Below are 18,405 nucleotides of genomic sequence, written 5' to 3'. Positions count from 1 at the left end.
GGATGGGACAGGTCACGTGCCCCTACATCAGAGGCCTTGGATGGATGGATGGATGGGACAGGTCACGTGCCCCTACATCAGAGGCCTTGCACAGGAGCTCTTTGCTGGCAGTGAGTCAACCTATGATCAAAGAAGGGCTAGCGCTGTAAAATTGTGTAGTTCTGGACTGCGATGGTAGAACACATTTACTGCACCTGTCAATATAATGTTGCTCCTGCAGCTCTTTTCAAATTCATAGAAAGTGGACAACCCCTCTAAGTGGCATCCAATATGGCTGCCTGACCTCCTATTGTCGCTTTTGAAACAAATCTAGTTACCAAACATCACTCCAGATTTACTCCTTATTTAGACCCCCCCCAAACGGTCGTATGTGCCCCCATATTACGTGTACATTTTTCATGCATGGGCTATATGATGCCAGAAGCCTATTGACTTCTATTGGGCCAGACAGACCTTCGTTTTTTTAAAATGCATGTTAAAAATTGCAACAAATTAGGACACGCTATGATTGGTTTTGTTCGGACTGTTTGTTCGATTGAAAAAAACCACAAATGTGAATAAAACTATTTAAAATAATATGCTTTATTTTCCTCTGATTTAGGCTGTTTTCACACGGCTGAGAAAATCGTGCGGGATTTGTGCGTTGCAAGACGCACAAATCTCGTATGAAAATGAATCTCATTCTTCTGAATGGGGTCATACATGTCAGTGATGTTTTCCCACATCACATTGCACCGTGATGCAGGAAGAAAAAAAAAAAACCGCTACACGTCCTAGGTGCGCGAGATGCAACTAAGATGCCAGCCGCACGCAATGCGATGCAAGGTTTCCCCAATGGAAAGAATGGGAGAAACTCTGCAGTCCTCTGCAGACAGCCACAGCGAAGGATCGGTAATTCCCCCAAGTGATGTGAGTCGGTTCTGAGAAAAAAAACACCTCGCATCCGCAGGGAAATCACGTTGGCGATATTGCGCTCGCCCTTGCGAAATTAGCCTTTTTTTCCCCAAAAAAAATCAGGTGTAAAAAAATAATTAGTGTGAATATACCCTAAAAGTGAAGAGTCTAATAATGGATAAGGAAACGTAAAACCGCACTATAAGCACCAAATCCACTGCATGTCCTTAGGGAGAGAATTATCGTCCGCCGGTCCCTACAGAGCGCCATTATCACATTGCTGCATCTTCCTATATGTGTTTGCTGCGGTAGTTTGCGTGTTTGTGAGTTTCGTAATAAAACTGTTCAAGCAAATGTTCCTTTTATGCTCTTTTATGTAGAATTCAGAAGGGAAATAAAGCAGAAAACCGCCAGGCGTAGGGTTTACCATGCTGTTGATAGGAACACAGCAGGCCCTCACAATCACATTGTTGAATAAAATTAGGTGAAAATGGAACTCATAAATTACCATTCACTTACTGGTAACATCTGGCGCTACATTTCTTTACAGGTAAAATAAAACACAGTGGGAAAAAGCTGCAAAAAGACTAAATGAGACAGTTTGGGAATCGTTTTAGTGTGCCACTAGATGGCGCTGTGGCACAACGCTCGGCTCCCTGCTTCGCCATCCGTTTTCCCGTTACACAATGTTGCCAGCGCCTTCTTTGTATAAACCTCCAAATCCTACACTGTCTTTATTACGTTTTAAGCTGATTTATTCCATACATTCTAGGATATATTAGAAGAGATTTCTTTAGAAGTTGCCAGATCTGATGCAGCATTTAACAATGCCATCCAATTCTACAGGATCACAAACCATACATTAACACCGGGAGCAAAAAGCTTTCTTTGTATTCCTGGACTTTTGTGTGCTGCTCACATATGTGTCCAATTGTAGCAATCCGTATACTTTTTTTCTGTAGGTTCTAGGGTTCTGATATTCAGTCAGATGACCCGACTGCTCGACATTCTGGAGGATTACTGCATGTGGCGCGGCTACGAGTATTGTCGCCTTGATGGACAGACACCGCATGAAGAGAGAGAGGTAATGTCAGATAGCTTTCATCTGCTGACATACAGAGCTCACTGAAAGGATTCTACATCCCTGGATCTCTCCCACTGAGGACTTTGTAGGTCATGATGCCTAATGGACCTGCTTATCAGCAAAACTACACTTCAGAGATAAAGCTTACACAGAAATAGAAATGCATATAGGGAATAATAACATTTTACTCAAGTTTATATTCCACAATGACAGATTCTGTACAGTAAAACCCGACTCTTGGTAGAATTGTATTGATGCTGTGTTTTTATGTATACCGTATAGTATTGTCTGCTTAGGGATCCCCATGGTTGGCCTCGCTATATAAAGTATAAACTTTTGTCTTAAAGAGTAAAACAAGAAACTTATTAATATATTGTTTTTAGAAGCAGTTTTCACACTAGACACTATTCAACTATCCACAGAATAGGTGATACATGTATGATGACTCAGGGGTTAAATCACTGGGGCCTCCAGGGATCTAGTTCCTCTATCTCCAAGCACAGTGAATGGAGCAGTGGTCCCCAGGGCTGTGGAGTCGGAGTTGGTAGGAATGTACTGACTCCGAATTAAAAAAAATAAATAAATAAATAAAATATATATATTTAATTCAGTGCAGAATTTGTTGCGTACTTCCTTTTATAGGAATTTAGGAACGTTTTGAACTGTTCTATAAATATGTGTTATAATTTTCTAAGCCCTTATTTATCAAACACATTAATAACTAGCATGTGGAAACAGCAATAGGAAATCAGTTCTTGCCTTTCCTCTCCATCAGACTAAGTATCCTTATGCTGCTACTTCAAGGCATTTAGTGGAGAGAGAGATCTCACTCTCCCCCCCCCTTTCCCGCCGCACCCCCCTGAGCCTGCAGTTACCCGAGAAGAGCGATACTCGCTCGAGTAACTGCCTTATCCGAGCGTGCTTGCTCATCTCTAGTGGAGATGAATCTGTGCTGCACTATCTGCACAAGCTCAGTAGTGAAGCTCCGCCTCTGCAGAGCAGAGGAAGGAGGCGCTGGGCGTTGAGCATGCTGCACTCTTCTCAACACTGCTAAGGAGACCAGAAAGACAGTATTATGTAAGTAAAAGTATAAAACTCGACTCTCAATAAACTTTGCATAAATGAATAGTCCAGTATATGTTCCCTCCAGGGCTATGGAGTTAATTGAGAAGTTGGAGTTGGAGGTTTGGCTTACTGACTCCACAGTCTTGAGATTCATGCATGGCCACCGCCACTCCATTCACTAGGGGGACTCTGATACCTCCGTTCTTGTGATCCCTAGGGTTCCCAGCAGTCATACATTTATGACCTATTCTATGAAACCTGGACGAATATGTTAAATAGGAAAGCCCCTTTAATATCACTGCTGCCTGTAAGCCCTTGCCCCGTCTGCTAGGCTGTCAGACATGTAGACAGCCTAACTCTTCTTGCTGTCTTTAAGACAGTGCTGCAGCAGATTAACCACATGTCCAACCACAGTGATGACCATATGCATTGAGTGTAGCATCACTTAAATATCGCCATGAAATATACCATTAATGAATACATGAAACTGAGCTGCAATACTGCTAAATGTACTGTGTAATGTACTGAGTTCTTAGCACACATTTTGATCAAAATGTGAGAGCCCATCTGCCAGCGACAAGGCGACTCCATCAGACGGAACCCTAACATTTATACTCGCAAGAACGAGAGCATATAGGATCCAGGCTCATTAAAATGACCTGGGCAGGGGGAGGTGGAGCTCACATCCAATATGGAGGACATTTTTTTTTACATAGTACATTTAGCAGATCGCAACATAGGAAATGATTCTCAAATATGCTTAATAAGGTAAGTATAAGAACGGATCGTCCAAGTCACAAATGTATGTTAACTTTTATAGCCTCCACACATGTACAGTGTTACAATTACCAGTCATGTTTTATTATTTTGTTGCACTAAGAACTGTATAACGCAGGGGGCAGTATGACTTGTTTTGGGGGATGGATACTAGTAGAGTATTAAAGATTAAGCTTTTCTGAGCTCCATGTCCAAAGCGCATCAGGAGGGGATAGTCCGTCCTCAAAATGCAAAGGAAACTGTGGTCACAAATAAAAAAGGCACTCCATGAGCTGAACTCCTGCAGCAGACTGAATCCCCTTCCTTCCAGCAGAGTCCCTTTGTTTCCCTGTATTACTATGCATTGTTAGCACTTGTAAACACAGCATGTAGATAATGACTCTGACATTATTACATTCCAGTTCAGGCATTAGGAGGGGCATTTATGGCAATTGGCATGCAATTTTTATGCATTTCTGCAGTTTTTTTTTCTTTTTTCTTTGATTTTTTTTCCCACACGATTTTCATCTGTTTTGCATCCTATCTTGATGAGCGTAAAAAAGCACATAGTGTGTTCTGCACTTTTTTCCCCCTATGGTTACCATGGTTAAATGCAATGACAACAAATCACAATGGCATCAAAAGAGTGCAATACTTTTTTTATTAAATGCATCCATAGACTTGAAGGGGGAATTTTCATGCAAAAAATACAGCAAAATAGAACGCACTGCGGTTTTTTTCTTTGCTCAGACTGTTTGCCCGATAACAAAATAGTACAGGTCCCGTATCTGGGTGTCACCCTGACGTACCCCATCAGCAAGCTAGGTCCCACTACTTTTAAGTCTTTACTAATGAAAGTAGAAGAAAAAATTAAAAAGTGACACTAACTTGTTCATGAGATCCATATCGCCATTGTTAAGATGTTCCTGTTACCTAAAATCTTACATCTGTTTCACAACCTTCCTGTGGTTATACCTAATATCATCTTAGATTGAATACAAAACCTACTAATGAATTACATTTGGCGCAGTCTATAAGCAAGGGTATCCTCCAAAGTACTACTCCTCCACTCCTCACAGGGAGGCCTGGGCTGTTATTACTCCTCCACCCCTCACAGGGAGGCCTGGGCTGCTATTACTCCTCCACCCCTCACAGGGAGGCCTGGGCTGCTATTACTCCTCCACCCCTCACAGGGAGGCCTGGGCTGCTATTACTCCTCCACCCCTCACAAGGAGGCCTGGGTTGCTATTACTTCTCAACCCCTCACAAGAAGGCCTGGGCTGTTATTACTCCTCCACCCCTCACAGGGAGGCCTGGGCTGCTATTACTCCTCCACCCCTCACAGGGAGGCCTGGGCTGCTATTACTCCTCCACCCCTCACAGGGAGGCCTGGGCTGCTATTACTCCTCCACCCCTCACAGGGAGGCCTGGGCTGCTATTACTCCTCCACCCCTCACAGGGAGGCCTGGGCTGCTATTACTCCACCCCTCACAGGGAGGCCTGGGCTGCTATTACTCCTCCACCCCTCACAAGGAGGCTTGGGCTGCTATTACTCCTCCACCCCTCACAGGGAGGCCTGGGCTGCTATTACTCCTCCACCCCTCACAGGGAGGCCTGGGCTGCCCCTGTATAAACAATTATTATTATGCAGCATTGCTCGACCAACTACAAACCTGGTGGATAGATGACTCATCCAAACAGTGGATTCAGATCGAATCCAAGATCACTGGATATTCTAAACTCTCTAAATTGACAACAAAATTCCTCATGTCTATCCCCCCCACAGTATCCGCAAAAATGTATATCTGGAAAAAATATTCTGCCTTCTTGGCTCTCTCCCCCTTCGAAAATTCTAAATACTCTTAGAGGTGATCCAACCTCTATATGATTAATACCAAATATACATCTAGATGTATGGCGAGCCAAAGGCATCATCAAGCTTTAGGATTTATAGGAAGGACCAATCATGAAATCCTTCACACAACTACATGAGACACACCAAATACCAGAATTTTCTAGATACTTACAGATTTTCTCTCGTCATTAGACCCCTTGACTACAGCCGTGCTCACAAAATATGATATCTTTTTATAGAACCATGCAAATCAGGCTAGAGATATTTCCAAAGCCTACACAGCATTATTATCACAAACCTCCCCATCCACTTTCCAAGAATCTTTCAGTAAAGACCAGTGGGCAATGGCATTTCAACTCAACCTCAAAACCTATCTATAGGAACATGCACAAGGGGAGCACATTGTACCATATCTATAGGAACATGCACAAGGAGAACACATTGTACCATATCTATAGGAACATGTACAAGGAGAACACATTGTACCATATCTATAGGAACATGTACAAGGAGCGCATTGTACCATATCTATAGGAACATGTACAAGGAGAGCACATTGTACTATATGTATAGGAACATGTACAAGGAGAGCACATTGTACTATATCTATAGGAACATGTACAAGGAGAGCACATTGTACTATATCTATAGGAACATGTACAAGGAGAGCACATTGTACCATATCTATAGGAACATGTACAAGGAGAACACATTGTACCATATCTATAGGAACATGTACAAGGAGCGCACACTGTACCATATCTATAGGAACATGTACAAGGAGAGCACATTGTACCATATCTATAGGAACATGTACAAGGAGGGCACATTGTACCATATCTATATGAACATGTACAAGGAGAGCACATTGTACCATATCTATAGGAACATGTACAAGAAGAGCACATTGTACTATATCTATAGGAACATGTACAAGGAGAGCACATTGTACTATATCTATAGGAACATGTACAAGGAGAACACATTGTACCATATCTATAGGAACATGTACAAGAAGAGCACATTGTACTATATCTATAGGAACATGTACAAGGAGAGCACATTGTACCATATCTATAGAAACATGTACAAGAAGAGTACATTGCACCATATCTATAGGACCATGTACAAGGAGAGCACATTGTACCATATCTATAGGAACATGTACAAGTAGAGCACATTGTACCATATCTATAGGAACATGTACAAGAAGAGTACATTGCACCATATCTATAGGACCATGTACAAGGAGAACACATTGTACCATATCTATAGGAACATGTACAAGAAGAGTACATTGCACCATATCTATAGGAACATGTACAAGGAGAGCACATTGTACTATATCTATAGGAACATGTACAAGGAGAGCACATTGTACCATATCTATAGGAACATGTACAAGGAGAGGACACTGTACTATATCTATAGGAACATGTACAAGGAGAGGACACTGTACTATATCTATAGGAACATGTACAAGGAGAGGACATTGTACCATATCTATAGGAACATGTACAAGGAGAGGACACTGTACCATATCTATAGAAACATGTACAAGGAGAACACATTGTACCATATCTATAGGAACATGTACAAGGAGAGGACACTGTACCATATCTATAGGAACATGTACAAGGAGAGGACACTGTACTATATCTATAGGAACATGTACAAGGAGAGGACATTGTACCATATCTATAGGAACATGTACAAGGAGAGGACACTGTACCATATCTATAGGAACATGTACAAGGAGAGCACATTGTACCATATCTATAGGAACATGTACAAGGAGAGGACACTGTACCATATCTATAGGAACATGTACAAGGAGAGGACACTGTACTATATCTATAGGAACATGTACAAGGAGAGGACATTGTACCATATCTATAGGAACATGTACAAGGAGAGGACATTGTACCATATCCATAGGAACATGTATAATGAGAACACATTGTACCATATCTATAGAAACATGTACAAGGAGGGCACATTGTACCATATCTATAGGAACATGTACAAGGAGAGCACATTGTACCAGATCTATAGGAACATGTACAAGGAGAGCACATTGTACCAGATCTATAGGAACATGTACAAGGAGAGCACATTGTACCATATCTATAGGAACATGTACAAGGAGAGCACATTGTACCATATCTATAGGAACATGTACAAGGAGGGCACATTGTACCAGATCTATAGGAACATGTACAAGGAGCACATTGTACCATATTTATACGAACATGTACAAGGAGAGCACATTGTACCAGATCTATAGGAACATGTACAAGGAGAGCACATTGTACCAGATCTATAGGAACATGTACAAGGAGGGCACATTGTACCAGATCTATAGGAACATGTACAAGGAGGGCACATTGTACCATATCTATAGGAACATGTACAAGGAGAGCACATTGTACCAGATCTATAGGAACATGTACAAGGAGCACATTGTACCATATTTATACGAACATGTACAAGGAGAGCACATTGTACCAGATCTATAGGAACATGTACAAGGAGGGCACATTGTACCAGATCTATAGGAACATGTACAAGGAGGGCACATTGTACCATATCTATAGGAACATGTACAAGGAGAGCACATTGTACCACATCTATAGAAACATGTATAATGAGAACACATTGTACCATATCTATAGAAACATGTACAAGGAGGGCACATTGTACCATATCTATAGGAACATGTACAAGGAGGACACATTGTACCATATTTATAGGAACATGTACAAGGAGAGGACATTGTACCATATTTATAGGAACATGTACAAGGAGAGGACACTGTACCAGATCTATAGAAACATGTACAAGGAGGGCACATTGTACCAGATCTATAGGAACATGTACAAGGAGAGCACATTGTACCAGATCTATAGGAACATGTACAAGGAGAGCACATTGTACCATATTTATAGGAACATGTACAAGGAGAGGACACTGTACCAGATCTATAGAAACATGTACAAGGAGGGCACATTGTACCAGATCTATAGGAACATGTACAAGGAGGGCACATTGTACCAGATCTATAGGAACATGTACAAGGAGAGCACATTGTACCATATCTATAGGAACATGTACAAGGAGAGGACACTGTACCAGATCTATAGAAACATGTACAAGGAGGGCACATTGTACCAGATCTATAGGAACATGTACAAGGAGAGCACATTGTACCAGATCTATAGGAACATGTACAAGGAGAGCACATTGTACCATATTTATAGGAACATGTACAAGGAGAGGACACTGTACCAGATCTATAGAAACATGTACAAGGAGGGCACATTGTACCAGATCTATAGGAACATGTACAAGGAGGGCACATTGTACCAGATCTATAGGAACATGTACAAGGAGAGCACATTGTACCATATCTATAGGAACATGTACAAGGAGCGCATTGTACCATATCTATAGGAACATGTACAAGAAGAGCACATTGTACCATATCTATAGGAACATGTACAAGGAGAGCACATTGTACTATATGTATAGGAACATGTACAAGGAGCACATTGTACCAGATCTATAGAAACATGTACAAGGAGCACATTGTACCATATCTATAGGAACATGTACAAGGAGCACATTGTACCAGATCTATAGAAACATGTACAAGGAGGGCACATTGTACCAGATCTATAGGAACATGTACAAGGAGGGCACATTGTACCAGATCTATAGGAACATGTACAAGGAGGGCACATTGTACCATATCTAAAGGAATATGTACAAGGAGAACACATTGTACCATATCTATAGGAACATGTAGAAGGAGAGCACATTGCACCATATCTATAGGAACATGTACAAGGAGAGGACACTGTACCATATCTATAGGAACATGTACAAGGAGGGCACATTGTACCAGATCTATAGGAACATGTACAAGGAGGGCACATTGTACCATATCTATATGAACATGTACAAGTAGGGCACATTGTACCATATCTATAGGACCATGTAAAGGAGAACACATTGTTCCATATCTATAGGAACATGTACAAGGAGAACACATTGTACCATATTTATAGGAACATGTACAAGGAGAACACATTGTACCATATCTATAGGAACATGTACAAGGAGAACACATTGTACCACATCTATAGAAACATGTACAAGGAGAGCACATTGTACCATATCTATAGGAACATGTACAAGGAGAGCACATTGTACCATATCTATAGGAACATGTACAAGGAGAGCACATTGTACCATATCTATAGGACCATGTACAAGGAGAACACATTGTACCATATCTATAGGACCATGTACAAGGAGAGCACATTGTACCATATCTATAGGAACATGTACAAGTAGAGCACATTGTACCATATCTATAGGAACATGTACAAGAAGAGTACATTGCACCATATCTATAGGACCATGTACAAGGAGAACACATTGTACCATATCTATAGGAACATGTACAAGAAGAGTACATTGCACCATATCTATAGGAACATGTACAAGGAGAGCACATTGTACTATATCTATAGGAACATGTACAAGGAGAGCACATTGTACCATATCTATAGGAACATGTACAAGGAGAGGACACTGTACTATATCTATAGGAACATGTACAAGGAGAGGACACTGTACTATATCTATAGGAACATGTACAAGGAGAGGACATTGTACCATATCTATAGGAACATGTACAAGGAGAGGACACTGTACCATATCTATAGAAACATGTACAAGGAGAACACATTGTACCATATCTATAGGAACATGTACAAGGAGAGGACACTGTACCATATCTATAGGAACATGTACAAGGAGAGGACACTGTACTATATCTATAGGAACATGTACAAGGAGAGGACATTGTACCATATCTATAGGAACATGTACAAGGAGAGGACACTGTACCATATCTATAGGAACATGTACAAGGAGAGCACATTGTACCATATCTATAGGAACATGTACAAGGAGAGGACACTGTACCATATCTATAGGAACATGTACAAGGAGAGGACACTGTACTATATCTATAGGAACATGTACAAGGAGAGCACATTGTACCATATCTATAGGAACATGTACAAGGAGCGCATTGTACCATATCTATAGGAACATGTACAAGAAGAGCACATTGTACCATATCTATAGGAACATGTACAAGGAGAGCACATTGTACTATATGTATAGGAACATGTACAAGGAGCGCATTGTACCATATCTATAGGAACATGTACAAGGAGCACATTGTACCAGATCTATAGAAACATGTACAAGGAGCACATTGTACCATATCTATAGGAACATGTACAAGGAGCACATTGTACCAGATCTATAGAAACATGTACAAGGAGCACATTGTATCATATCTATAGAAACATGTACAAGGAGAACACATTGTACCATATCCATAGGAACATGTACAAGGAGCACATTGTACCAGATCTATAGAAACATGTACAAGGAGCACATTGTACCATATCTATAGGAACATGTACAAGGAGCACATTGTACCAGATCTATAGAAACATGTACAAGGAGGGCACATTGTACCAGATCTATAGGAACATGTACAAGGAGGGCACATTGTACCAGATCTATAGGAACATGTACAAGGAGGGCACATTGTACCATATCTAAAGGAATATGTACAAGGAGAACACATTGTACCATATCTATAGGAACATGTAGAAGGAGAGCACATTGCACCATATCTATAGGAACATGTACAAGGAGAGGACACTGTACCATATCTATAGGAACATGTACAAGGAGGGCACATTGTACCAGATCTATAGGAACATGTACAAGGAGGGCACATTGTACCATATCTATATGAACATGTACAAGTAGGGCACATTGTACCATATCTATAGGACCATGTAAAGGAGAACACATTGTTCCATATCTATAGGAACATGTACAAGGAGAACACATTGTACCATATTTATAGGAACATGTACAAGGAGAACACATTGTACCATATCTATAGGAACATGTACAAGGAGAACACATTGTACCACATCTATAGAAACATGTACAAGGAGAGCACATTGTACCATATCTATAGGAACATGTACAAGGAGAGCACATTGTACCATATCTATAGGAACATGTACAAGGAGAGCACATTGTACCATATCTATAGGACCATGTACAAGGAGAACACATTGTACCATATCTATAGGACCATGTACAAGGAGAGCACATTGTACCATATCTATAGGAACATGTACAAGTAGAGCACATTGTACCATATCTATAGGAACATGTACAAGAAGAGTACATTGCACCATATCTATAGGACCATGTACAAGGAGAACACATTGTACCATATCTATAGGAACATGTACAAGAAGAGTACATTGCACCATATCTATAGGAACATGTACAAGGAGAACACATTGTACCACATCTATAGAAACATGTACAAGGAGAGCACATTGTACCATATCTATAGGAACATGTACAAGGAGAGCACATTGTACCATATCTATAGGAACATGTACAAGGAGAGCACATTGTACCATATCTATAGGACCATGTACAAGGAGAACACATTGTACCATATCTATAGGACCATGTACAAGGAGAGCACATTGTACCATATCTATAGGAACATGTACAAGTAGAGCACATTGTACCATATCTATAGGAACATGTACAAGAAGAGTACATTGCACCATATCTATAGGACCATGTACAAGGAGAACACATTGTACCATATCTATAGGAACATGTACAAGAAGAGTACATTGCACCATATCTATAGGAACATGTACAAGGAGAGCACATTGTACTATATCTATAGGAACATGTACAAGGAGAGCACATTGTACCATATCTATAGGAACATGTACAAGGAGAGGACACTGTACTATATCTATAGGAACATGTACAAGGAGAGGACACTGTACTATATCTATAGGAACATGTACAAGGAGAGGACATTGTACCATATCTATAGGAACATGTACAAGGAGAGGACACTGTACCATATCTATAGAAACATGTACAAGGAGAACACATTGTACCATATCTATAGGAACATGTACAAGGAGAGGACACTGTACCATATCTATAGGAACATGTACAAGGAGAGGACACTGTACTATATCTATAGGAACATGTACAAGGAGAGGACATTGTACCATATCTATAGGAACATGTACAAGGAGAGGACACTGTACCATATCTATAGGAACATGTACAAGGAGAGCACATTGTACCATATCTATAGGAACATGTACAAGGAGAGGACACTGTACCATATCTATAGGAACATGTACAAGGAGAGGACACTGTACTATATCTATAGGAACATGTACAAGGAGAGGACATTGTACCATATCTATAGGAACATGTACAAGGAGAGGACATTGTACCATATCCATAGGAACATGTATAATGAGAACACATTGTACCATATCTATAGAAACATGTACAAGGAGGGCACATTGTACCATATCTATAGGAACATGTACAAGGAGAGCACATTGTACCAGATCTATAGGAACATGTACAAGGAGAGCACATTGTACCAGATCTATAGGAACATGTACAAGGAGAGCACATTGTACCATATCTATAGGAACATGTACAAGGAGAGCACATTGTACCATATCTATAGGAACATGTACAAGGAGAGCACATTGTACCAGATCTATAGGAACATGTACAAGGAGCACATTGTACCATATTTATACGAACATGTACAAGGAGAGCACATTGTACCAGATCTATAGGAACATGTACAAGGAGGGCACATTGTACCAGATCTATAGGAACATGTACAAGGAGGGCACATTGTACCATATCTATAGGAACATGTACAAGGAGAGCACATTGTACCACATCTATAGAAACATGTATAATGAGAACACATTGTACCATATCTATAGAAACATGTACAAGGAGGGCACATTGTACCATATCTATAGGAACATGTACAAGGAGGACACATTGTACCATATTTATAGGAACATGTACAAGGAGAGGACATTGTACCATATTTATAGGAACATGTACAAGGAGAGGACACTGTACCAGATCTATAGAAACATGTACAAGGAGGGCACATTGTACCAGATCTATAGGAACATGTACAAGGAGAGCACATTGTACCAGATCTATAGGAACATGTACAAGGAGAGCACATTGTACCATATTTATAGGAACATGTACAAGGAGAGGACACTGTACCAGATCTATAGAAACATGTACAAGGAGGGCACATTGTACCAGATCTATAGGAACATGTACAAGGAGGGCACATTGTACCAGATCTATAGGAACATGTACAAGGAGAGCACATTGTACCATATCTATAGGAACATGTACAAGGAGCGCATTGTACCATATCTATAGGAACATGTACAAGAAGAGCACATTGTACCATATCTATAGGAACATGTACAAGGAGAGCACATTGTACTATATGTATAGGAACATGTACAAGGAGCGCATTGTACCATATCTATAGGAACATGTACAAGGAGCACATTGTACCAGATCTATAGAAACATGTACAAGGAGCACATTGTACCATATCTATAGGAACATGTACAAGGAGCACATTGTACCAGATCTATAGAAACATGTACAAGGAGCACATTGTACCATATCTATAGAAACATGTACAAGGAGAACACATTGTACCATATCCATAGGAACATGTACAAGGAGCACATTGTACCAGATCTATAGAAACATGTACAAGGAGAACACATTGTACCATATCCATAGGAACATGTACAAGGAGCACATTGTACCAGATCTATAGAAACATGTACAAGGAGCACATTGTACCATATCTATAGGAACATGTACAAGGAGCACATTGTACCAGATCTATAGAAACATGTACAAGGAGGGCACATTGTACCAGATCTATAGGAACATGTACAAGGAGAGCACATTGTACCATATCTATAGGAACATGTACAAGGAGGGCACATTGTACCATATCTAAAGGAATATGTACAAGGAGAACACATTGTACCATATCTATAGGAACATGTAGAAGGAGAGCACATTGCACCATATCTATAGGAACATGTACAAGGAGAGGACACTGTACCATATCTATAGGAACATGTACAAGGAGGGCACATTGTACCAGATCTATAGGAACATGTACAAGGAGAGGACACTGTACCATATCTATAGGAACATGTACAAGGAGGGCACATTGTACCAGATCTATAGGAACATGTACAAGGAGGGCACATTGTACCATATCTATATGAACATGTACAAGTAGGGCACATTGTACCATATCTATAGGACCATGTAAAGGAGAACACATTGTTCCATATCTATAGGAACATGTACAAGGAGAACACATTGTACCATATTTATAGGAACATGTACAAGGAGAACACATTGTACCACATCTATAGAAACATGTACAAGGAGAGCACATTGTACCATATCTATAGGAACATGTACAAGGAGAGCACATTGTACCATATCTATAGGACCATGTACAAGGAGAACACATTGTACCATATCTATAGGACCATGTACAAGGAGAGCACATTGTACCATATCTATAGGAACATGTCCAAGGAGAGCACATTGTACCATATCTATAGGAACATGTACAAGGAGAACACATTGTACCATATCTGTAGGACCATGTACAAGGAGAGCACATTGTACCATATCTATAGGACCATGTACAAGGAGAGCACATTGTACCATATCTATAGGAACATGTCCAAGGAGAGCACATTGTACCATATCTATAGGAACATGTCCAAGGAGAGCACATTGTACCATATCTATAGGAACATGTACAAGGAGGACACATTGTACTATATCTATAGGAACATGTACAAGGAGAGCACATTGTACCATATCTGTAGGACCATGTACAAGGAGAACACATTGTACCATATCTATAGGACCATGTACAAGGAGAACACATTGTACCATATCCATAGGACCATGTACAAGGAGAGCACATTGTACCATATCTATAGGAACATGTCCAAGGAGAGCACATTGTACCATATCTATAGGAACATGTACAAGGAGCACATTGTACCATATCTGTAGGACAATGTACAAGGAGAGCACATTGTACCATTTCTATAGGAACATGTACAAGGAGAGCACATTGCACCATATCTATAGGAACATGTACAAGGAGAGCCCACTGTACCATATCTATAGGAACATGTACAAGGAGAACACATTGTACCATATCTATAGGAACATGTACAAGGAGCACATTGTACCATATCTGTAGGACAATGTACAAGGAGAGCACATTGTACCATATCTATAGGAACATGTACAAGGAGAGCACATTGCACCATATCTATAGCAACATGTACAAGGAGCGCATTGTACCATATCTATAGGACCATGTACAAGGAGAGCACATTGTACCATATCTATAGGAACATGTACAAGGAGCACATTGTACCATATCTATAGGACCATGTACAAGGAGAGCACATTGTACCAGATCTATAGGAACATGTACAAGGAGGGCACATTGTACCATATCTATAGGACCATGTACAAGGAGCACATTGTACCATATCTATAGGAACATGTACAAGGAGAGCACATTGTACCACATCTATAGAAACATGTACAAGGAGAGCACATTGTACCATATCTATAGGAACATGTAGAAGGAGAACACATTGTACCATATCTATAGAAACATGTACAAGGAGAGCACATTGTACTATATCTATAGGAACATGTACAAGGAGAACACATTGTACCATATCTATAGGAACATGTACAAGGAGAGCACATTGTACCATATCTATAGGAACATGTACAAGGAGAGCACATTGTACCATATCTATAGGACCATGTACAAAGAGCACATTGTACCATATCTATAGGAACATGTACAAGGAGAGCACATTGTACTATATCTATAGGAACATGTACAAGGAGAGCACATTGTACCATATCTATAGGATCATGTACAAGGAGCACATTGTACCATATCTAAAGGAATATGTACAAGGAGAGCACAATGTTCCATATCTATAGGAACATGTACAAGGAGCACATTGTACCATATCTAAAGGAATATGTACAAGGAGAGCACATTGTACCATATCTATAGGAACATGTACAAGGAGCACATTGTACCATATCTAAAGGAATATGTACAAGGAGAGCACAATGTTCCATATCTATAGGAACATGTACAAGGAGAGCACATTGTACCATATCTATAGGAACATGTACAAGGAGAACACATTGTATCATATCTATAGGAACATGTACAAGGAGAGCACATTGTACCATATCCATAGGAACATGTACAAGGAGCGCATTGTACCATATCCATAGGAACATGTACAAGGAGAGCACATTGTACCATATCTATAGGAACATGTACAAGGAGAACACATTGTACCATATCTATGGGAACATGTACAAGGAGAACACATTGTGCCATATCTACAGGAACATATGAACAGGTGAGCTATGTTTCCTTTTTTATAGCTGTGCCAACCTGTACGGGAAATATAAGTCCCCATGGGCAATCCCGTTTAAGGGGTATTCCAGAGAATTACGTTTTTTTCAAGGTTTCGCACATCCACTGGATAGATGATAACTGACAGTTTGTGGAGGTCAGATCATTGGAACCTCTAGCTATCCGAAGAACTGGGTCCAGTTGGTCTCCAAGAGAATGGAACAGAAGACAGAAGTCACCTAGGTTCACCGCCGCTCCATTCATTTAATTGTGAGCCTCGGAAATTGCTGAGCTACTTGTTCCCGGGAGTCTCTAGCGCTCTCATTGATGTGCATACAGTGGTGATGCGCCTGTGTGACCTCTGCTTCATTTCCATGGAGTCCAACCGTACTCCCGTTTTAGGGATTGGTGGATCAGTGGGGATTTCAGAGGTCAGACCTCCATCGATCTATCAGTTTTTACCTATCCAGTGGATGGTTGAAAACCTGAAAAACATTAAAGGGGTTGTCTCGCGGCAGCAAGTGAGGCTATACACTTCTGTATGGCCATATTAATGCACTTTGTAATATACATCGCGCATTAAATATGAGCCATACAGAAGTTATTCACTTACCTGCTCCGTTGCTAGCGTCCCCGTCTCCATGGCTCCGTCTAATTTCGCTGACTTCTTGCTTTTTTAGACGCGCTTGCGCTGTGCGGTCTTCTGCCTAGTGAATGGGGCCGCTCGTGCCGGAGAGCTGCTCACCGTGTCGTCATCGTAGCTCCGCCCCATCAGGTGTGCCGATTCCAGCCAATCAGGAGGCTGGAATCGGCAATGGACCGCACAGAAGAGCTGCGGTCCACGGAGGGAGAAGATCCCGGCGGCCATCTTCCGCAGGTAAGTAAGAAGTCACCGGAGCGCGGGGATTCAGGTAAGCGCTCTCCGGTGTTCTTTTTTAACCCCTGCATCGGGGTTGTCTCGCGCCGAACGGGGGGGGGGGGTTGAAAAAAAAAAAAAAACGTTTCGGCGCGGGACAACCCCTTTAAGGACATCAATTAGAAGCTAACTAGGCCTATCCAATCGTTAATGCTGCTAGCTGACTTCAGAAATGAAATGTGTTAGTAATCATTGTCTATGGCAGTGCAGTATGTTCTCTATGGAAAAAAATAGTTAAAAAGACGGGTGAGCAACCTAACAGGAGTTGTACTCACCCCGCCTGCAGCTCCGGTCTGACAGCAGTGCATGGTCTTTGACTACTGACCTCGTAGGCACCATCCTATACGCAGCACAGGTGCCGAGGGAAG

At 40.9% G+C, this 18,405-nt stretch overlaps 1 protein-coding gene across 1 annotated transcript in view; it reads left to right on the top strand.

Annotated features, from left to right (window-relative positions):
* SMARCA1 (SWI/SNF related, matrix associated, actin dependent regulator of chromatin, subfamily a, member 1) overlaps window positions 1–18,405 on the top strand; it is a 124,623-nt gene that overhangs the window by 45,975 nt on the left and 60,243 nt on the right. Inside the window, exon 12 of the mRNA XM_066581699.1 lies at window positions 1,857–1,978. Coding sequence (XP_066437796.1) covers window positions 1,857–1,978 — 122 coding nt within the window. The remainder of the gene's footprint in view (window positions 1–1,856; window positions 1,979–18,405) is intronic.

The sequence above is a fragment of the Eleutherodactylus coqui genome, chromosome 10, assembly GCF_035609145.1.
Source record: "Eleutherodactylus coqui strain aEleCoq1 chromosome 10, aEleCoq1.hap1, whole genome shotgun sequence".
Lineage (NCBI taxonomy): Eukaryota > Metazoa > Chordata > Amphibia > Anura > Eleutherodactylidae > Eleutherodactylus > Eleutherodactylus coqui.
Note: the sequence above shows the minus strand (reverse complement) of the source record. Positions and strands in the feature narration are given on the sequence as shown.